This window comes from Hylaeus anthracinus, unplaced genomic scaffold (genome assembly GCF_026225885.1).
Source record: "Hylaeus anthracinus isolate JK02 unplaced genomic scaffold, UHH_iyHylAnth1.0_haploid 11981, whole genome shotgun sequence".
NCBI classification, from domain to species: Eukaryota; Metazoa; Arthropoda; class Insecta; order Hymenoptera; family Colletidae; genus Hylaeus; species Hylaeus anthracinus.
Window position 1 is genome coordinate 8,202,401 of NW_026534329.1, and position 8,023 is coordinate 8,210,423.

An 8,023-nucleotide genomic window follows, 5' to 3' on the forward strand; every position below is an offset into this window, starting at 1 on the left:
ACACCGACCCATGAGAGAGACAACCGTGACCCATCGGTGGTACACGCCGCCCAATGTCAAAAGTAAACCGCGACCCATCGGTGGTACACGCCTTCCGGTGAGAAAGTGGCGCAAACGTGTTAAACAAGTTGGAAAATTCTGAAAAAAATACATTCACGCACCTTTTTTAACGGAGAATCGAATAGAAATGTGAAAAAATTCCAAATTTGAAGTGCTTTCGTGCTAGGATGAATACAACTTAGAGGTCATACTTTCTGCCGCACCCCCTGTATTGTATACTATATATGTATAATGTATGCGAGATTGTAAGCGGAGATCATGCCACCCTTAAAAGGGAGATATTATATAATAAATACGTAGCTACACTAAAATTAATTCACTTTCTCAGGGTATTCCAGCGTACAGCCTCGACGGTGACAATCTTCGCAGAGGTTTGAACAAAAATCTCAGTTTCGGCAAGGAGGATCGCGAAGAGAACGTACGGAGGGCAGCGGAAGTGGCAAAACTGTTCTCCGACTGCGGCATAATCACCATTTGCAGCTTCGTTTCACCCTTCGAGGACGACCGAAAATTGGCTAAAAAGATTCACCACGAGTTCGAGTTGAAGTTCTTCGAAGTTTATGTAAAAGCGTCCATCGAAACCTGCGAGGCACGAGACTGTAAGGGACTGTACAAGAAAGCCAGAGAAGGTGCTATTCAGAGTTTCACGGGCGTTGGTCAGAAATACGAAATACCTAGTCAACCGGATCTCGTAATTAATACCGAGGGTAACGATCTCGAAACGTCGACGAAAATGGTGATCGAGCTTTTGGAAAAGGAAGGAGTCATTCCGAAAATTCCAAAAGCCGTGGAAGAGTTGTTCGTTGAAGAGGAAAGGATTCAGGACGCCATAACGGAGGCAGAGAGTCTTCCCAGTACGTTTTCAGATCAATTTTACTTTCTTTGACTATAGTCAGCTTTTTTTGATTGGCTGAAATTACCATAAATTATCAACGATAGAAATATCAACAGACATAAATATCAACTGTATTTGAAATGCTTAGAAATATATATAGAAAGTCGCATATTTGTTAAAACTATTAGTTTATGAAGACAAGTTGAAATAATCAACAATTTTATAATTTGCATTTCAAACTGAAAATGACTTGTGAACTTGGAATTAGGATTTTAGGAACATCTTGAACTTTCATGATTTTTTCAATTTTGTACTTTTCCCGCGATTTATAGGTGCATCGAAAAATGTAATTATAGAATAAACCAGAAAATCTTTAATTTTTTTTCTTTAAAGCAAAAATTGCAACCTTTCAATCTTCGCAAATTCGTATCATTGACTGCAATGGTTCTTTGAACATGCCCATATTCATGACTTTCCACGTACAATATTGTATCGAACAAAATTATTTGTTATCACCAAATATCCAGTAAAAAACCCTATAAGTTTCATATAAATCCGCTTGAAAGATTATTTTTTAAAAATTCCTAAAGAAAAATACTGCTTCCATTTCTCTAATAATATTTTGTGTAAGTTTTATTTTCAAGGATACTTCAACTCCTTTAACCTTGCACACATTCACTAGTGGTCAAAATTGTTCAAAAATTGTTATGTTTCATCTGCATAAATAAAACGTTCTAGTCTGATAATGACAGTGGTAACTAGAAAGTTGTACATACATAATATACCCAGCGACGTTACTGAAAGTCACTTCGTCCTTCACTCGAAGGTATGTGGTGACACACCTAATGCTTTCTCATTTTTAAGGTATCGAGATCACCAATATCGACTTGCAATGGGTCCAAGTACTCGCTGAAGGTTGGGCAAGCCCACTTAGAGGCTTTATGAGAGAACAAGAGTACCTTCAGGTGAGAACGATTCGTTTCAATTACGTAAAGTCTACAGTGTAACAAATTTATTTATCCAAGGTGTTCATTTGAAAACTTCCAACCCAGGTATCTCGAAAATGATGCATTTCTAGGAAAAGCATTGGGCGTAAAAGTTTGAGTTTAAAGGGTTAAAGTAGAAGTTTACAAGTTTTTAGAAAAATTTAGAAGTTTTAAAAGAAGTTTAGAAGCTTTAAAAAAACAAAAAAAAATTTTTTTAAATTGATAACCTTTTTATAGACGACTTTCTAATTTTTATTGGAATTGTTTGTTTATTTTCTATCTATTACGATACAAAGGATAATAAAATACAGGGTGAAATCCTGTAAGAACCGGAAATGGGGGGTAGCTGAGACGATTCTGAACAACAATTCCCTTTGCAAAAATGTCGGATGATGCTTCGTTTTTGAATTATTAACGAAAAACCATCGACCAATCACAGCGCCCGAGTAGCGCACGCTTAGCCGCGAGAGCCTAGACTCGAGCCACGAGTGGCTGGCAACGCCAAGTCGGGGCGTGGCTAGTTGAGCGCGCGCTACTCGGGCGCTGTGATTGGTCCGTTGTTTTTCGTTAATAATTCAAAAGTGAAGCATGACCCAACATTTTTGCAAAGGAAAATGTTGTTCAGAATCGTCTCAGCTACCCCCCACTTCCGGTTCTTATAGAAGTTCTGGGACACCCTGTATATTTTTGTGAAATTTGCAATTTTTAAAATACGAAGTTCGAAAATGCTCTTCATTCAATGTCAAGGAATGGTATCTACTTTGAAATTCAAATGAGAATGTCAAATTCAATGTTAAAGTCAGAAGTGAATTTGGAAATAAGGTGTATCACTGTCAAGCACAAAATGAAGAACATTTTGAAAACTTTGCTATAAACGGAAATAAAAAATAAAGGTTGCGCAATAACAAATTTCATTATTCTTTGTATTATAATATCAATATTTTCGGAGGTATTCGGGTAAAGGGATAGTTTGAATGGAACACCTTGGGTACAGTACATTGATAAATGTAGAAAATATGAAAAACGTTTTTTTCAGTGCCAGCATTTTAAAGTCTTGGAACAAAATGGAAGTGTCGTTAATCAGTCGATACCGATTGTTCTTGCGATTACGACGGATCAAAAGGAGAGATGCAGCGGCTCGACGGTACTCAGTCTAAAGCATCAAGGTCGACTCATTGCAATTTTAAGGGCACCAGAATTTTTTGCACATAGAAAGGAAGAAAGGTATTAGAATATTTCAGCCATTTTGTTATTTAAAGAAATTTTCGTTTTGTCTAACAAGGGAATTGATACCAGAGACGCAGAGATGGGCATTATCTAGATAAAAACATTATTTAAATAGAAAATCGAATATAGATATTCTATTTTTATCTTTATTCGATGACTGTCGAATAAAAAAATTTATTCGAAGTAAATGTATTTGACGGATAAAAATAACGTAAATGATCTTTATCCGTCGAATAACAGATAAAATTATTTATTGGAAGTAAACGTAGTCGACCGATAAAGATAATTTAAATGATCTTTATCCGTCAAATAACAGATAAAATTATTTTTTCGAAGTAAACGTATTCGACGGATAAAGATTATTTAAGCTATCTTTATTCGTCGGATAACGGATAAAAGTATTCTTTGAAAGAAAACGTATTCGACGGATAAACTGTTCTGTATATCTGCAGAGAGTTTCATCCGTCGGATAACTTTCACATTTGCATCTATATTCGACGGATAAAATGTCCTGTTTTATCTGCAGAGAGTTTCATCCGTCGGATAACTTTCACATTTGCACCTATATTCGACGGATAAAATGTCCTGTTTTATCTGCAGACAGTTTCATCCGTCGGATAACTTTCACATTTGTATCTATATTCGACGGATAAAATTTCCTGTTTTATTTGCAAACAGTTTCATCCGTCGGATAACTATCACATTTTTATCTGTATTCGACGTTTCATAAAGTCATTCCCGTAAATATTCGTACCCTTAAAACTAATCACTTTTTGTCTGGACAATATTTCAATAGAACTTCACTATTCAAATATATTACGAACGACAAAACACTTAAATATATTATGCGAATACAGTAAATAGAATTTATTCGTTGCAGTTTTAGGTCTCTATTAAAAAATAATTTGTAACAGGTGTTGCAGAGAATTCGGTACGAACGATCCTGGCCACCCTTACGTTAGGATTATTCAGAAATCTGGGGATTGGCTAGTCGGAGGGGAACTGGAGGTTTTCGAAAGAATTAGGTGGAACGACGGTCTCGACCAGTACAGACTCACTCCCAACGAAATTCGGGAAAAGTGCAAAGCGATGGGCGCCGACGTTATTTTTGCTTTTCAACTTAGGAATCCGGTGCATAATGGCCACGCACTTTTAATGCAGGTAGAATGAGTTTTATTATTAATTAAGGAAGACGATCTGTAGATTAGAAGATAATAACAAAAGAAGAAAAGAAGGAAATTGTTTTCTTCATTTTAATTGTTACTATATTTAGTAACTATATTTTATATATTAACTTAACTTAACTTAACTTAACTTAACTTATTTAGTAACTACATTATTAAACTGTAACACACTGTATATAGAAATAAATATTAATGTTGTAGGGGACATTAATTTTTACTTCAATTTAGTACTTTTACCTAAAAATCTCTTTCTTCGTTATACATAACAGAATTAAACATCTTTATATTATTTTTGTACTTTATGTATAGAGTGTCCCACGTAACTCTTGCATCTTAAATATTTGTATATTAGGAATATTAATTTGTTTCTTAAATCACTATTTCATTTACAAAAAAAATTATTAACATTGTATAATTTGAATCGTTGACGTCGTACCAAATACCTTTTGTAAAAACATTTTTATACTGACTTCGTTTTCGAATAAAGTACTGAACTGTTCCGCTTTAAACAAAACACCTTATATAAAAAGGTGTCCCAGAATTAGTGTAAGAACCGAAAATGGGGGGTAGCTGAGACGATTCTGAACAACAATTGCCTTCGCAAAAATGTTGGGTGTTGCTTCGTTTTTGAATTATTAACAAAAAATCATCGACCAATCACAGCGCTCGAGTAGTGCGCGCTCAACTGCGAGAGTAAAGATGCCGGTGTAGCCGGTTGGGCGCGCGCTACTCGAGCGCTGTGATTGGTCGATGGTTTTTCGTTAATAATTCAAAAACGAAGCATCATCCGACATTTCTGCAAAGGAAATTGTTGTTCAGAATCGTCTCAGCTACCTTCTATTTTTAACCGACTTTGAAAAGGAGGAGGTTACTCAATTCGACATGTATATATATTTTTAACTTCTCGATTTATAGGGAAGTTATTGTATTTGTTTTTTTTTTTAGTTCTTACACTAATTCTGAGACACCCTGTACACAATCGAAATGTTCAACGAATATGAATAACGTTAAACCAATAATTCTGATTATTATTATTAAGCGGGAATTGATATGTTAAATTTTCACCAAAAGAAATTATTTATTGAAACTATCATTATTTCTTCTGCATTATTGCATATTTGTTTTCTAATTTTCTACTTTTCTAATTTTCTAATTTCTGATTTCCTGTCGATATGGTAGAACCCATTAAATTTTAATTTATCGCGAATTAATATTAGGACACGAGGAAATATCTTCTGGAGAAACGTGGCTTTAAAAAACCAGTTCTATTACTGCATCCTTTGGGAGGATGGACGAAAGAGGATGATGTGCCGTTACCAGTAAGGATAAAGCAGCACCAAAGTGTTCTCGAGGAAGGTGTATTGCACCAAGATACCATTCTCGCCATTTTTCCAAGTCCAATGTTGTATGCAGGACCCACGGAGGTACCATCACTAATTTATAACTAGAATAGTCAATTACTGTAACTGTAGCAATTAATATCATTATATAATTGTGTCACCATACTAATATCCATGTAATTATTATTTTTTTTTTTTCAACTAATTTAACGGAGTGTTTTCATGTAAACGATTGAAAAATAACCGACTTTCCACAATTCTTTTGTGGCAATTGTAAGGAATATGGAAACAAGACTTTCCCATAACATCAAGCAATACTGAAACTTTTTATTTATATTTTTTTCATTTAAAATTGTTATACATATTGAAACATTTTTACATAGTTTTTCAAAGCTTCATTTTACAATTTTAATATTGATTTCTATATATATGAATTTTTTTCAATTGTCATTTTGTTTTCTAATTTTTCAATTGTCATTTTGTTTTCTAATTTTCTAATTTTCTAATTTTCTAATTTTCTAATTTTCTAATTTTCTAATTTCCAAATTTTCAAATTTTCAAATTTTCAAATTTTCTAATTTCTAATTTTCTGTCGACATGGTAAAACCCATTAAATTTTAATAAAATCATAAAAATGCCACAAAAACTATAAGTATTTATCATCAGCTATTAAATACAAATTTTTTAAATTTTTGTTTACGAAAAACACAAATTATTGACGTAATTAATATGTGTAAAAATTTTTATAACCAAAAAGGATAATTCCCTTTCTTAGATTTGATGTCAGTGTTAACAAACGAACAGTATTAAAAATTGACTGTATAAGTATATACACAGCGTGCACTTCTTGATTTTGAAAATCGTTCAAAAGCGAAATTGTGTTAAGACAGTACCGTGCAAAAGTAAAATCGTATAAAACAGTAACGATTATAAATCAAGGATTAGGTGTACTGAAATTATGTATCACAATTATTGCACATCCGTGAACTGCTTTATAATACTAATAAAAGAATTGTCTTAAGACAGTACTGTGCAAAAGTAAAATAGTAAATAAAAAATAAAACAGTAACGATTATAAATCAAGGATTAGTTGTACTGAAATTACGTATTAAAATTATTATACATCCGTGAACTGCTTTATATTACGAATAAAAAGAATTGTAATGTTACATTATAACAATGAATAATTTATTTCGTAGGTGCAATGGCATGCGAAGGCAAGAATGATGGCAGGAGCAAACTTTTATATCGTTGGTCGCGATCCTGCCGGTCTACCGCATCCTGACAAGTCCAAAACGCCAGACGGTATTGTCAAAATGATAACTATAATACATACACTATTAAAAATTTTTGTATTGAATTCAACACAAATCACATGTCCCAAATCGATTCATATATCGTTTCAATATTATGGGGTTATTTAACACATCAAGGAATTACCACAAAAAGTTGGTAACTTTAACCATTTTTTTGTGTAAATTTAACAAACTTGTAGTGTCGAACTTATCTTAAATAATATCCAAAATCTACATTTGTTTTTATGTTATTTTAACAAATAATCATTCGTCAAATAATGACGACATCAGATAATGAAAAATATCTCGTTAACACGTTAAAATTTCGGGGAGGGGTAATTTAAAAAAAAAAAATTTGTTTCAAGTTGAATTAGAATTTAGTGTAAATAGACTAGTCACTTGTTCTCTTATGATAAGGTCTCAACAAAAAATAGTTTATGAATACTATATTTTTGTTTGCAACATTAGGTAATCTGTACGACGCAACACACGGGGCAAGAGTATTGTCGATGGCACCAGGTCTAAAAAGTCTTGAAATAATTCCATTCAAAGTAGCAGCTTATGACAACAAAAAAAGAAAGATGGCGTTTTTTGAGCCAGAACGATCTCAGGACTTCAGTTTCATATCGGGAACTAAAATGCGAGGTCAGTAACTTTTTGTTATGCGTCTGTAATATGTAGCACGTTAAAGTTGAAACTTCAAGCTTTAAAACGCTTTTTTAATTTTATTTTTACGATGATTCTTCACCGACTTACAGATATTCGAATATAGCCTAATTTTTAGAGTTTATAAAGTGTTCCCTATTTTTTTTTGTACGAGTGTATATTCTTTCTATTCTGCTACTGTGATAAAAATATTTTCAAACTCCAAAACGTATCGTTGTTTCGTAGCTTTTCAATATACATGTCGGCCATATCGGATCCGCCATTTTGAATTTTGCAATTCTGATGTCAGATTCAAAGATTGCTGCTCAAACGAGTCATAAATACCAAGTTTCATGAAAATGTAATAGCTTTTCAATATACATGTCGGCCATATTGGATCCGCCATTTTGAATTTTGCAATTCTGATGTCAGATTCAAAGATTGCTGCTCA

General features: G+C 33.2%; 1 protein-coding gene across 1 annotated transcript in view; it reads left to right on the forward strand.

Annotated features, from left to right (window-relative positions):
- The window catches only part of LOC128885442 (bifunctional 3'-phosphoadenosine 5'-phosphosulfate synthase-like), an 11,828-nt gene that overhangs the window by 2,108 nt on the left and 1,697 nt on the right, over positions 1 to 8,023 (forward strand). The window contains exons 3-9 of the mRNA XM_054139494.1: positions 389 to 914; positions 1,760 to 1,860; positions 2,918 to 3,105; positions 4,023 to 4,269; positions 5,510 to 5,716; positions 6,832 to 6,937; positions 7,396 to 7,572. Coding sequence (XP_053995469.1) covers positions 389 to 914; positions 1,760 to 1,860; positions 2,918 to 3,105; positions 4,023 to 4,269; positions 5,510 to 5,716; positions 6,832 to 6,937; positions 7,396 to 7,572 — 1,552 coding nt within the window. The remainder of the gene's footprint in view (positions 1 to 388; positions 915 to 1,759; positions 1,861 to 2,917; positions 3,106 to 4,022; positions 4,270 to 5,509; positions 5,717 to 6,831; positions 6,938 to 7,395; positions 7,573 to 8,023) is intronic.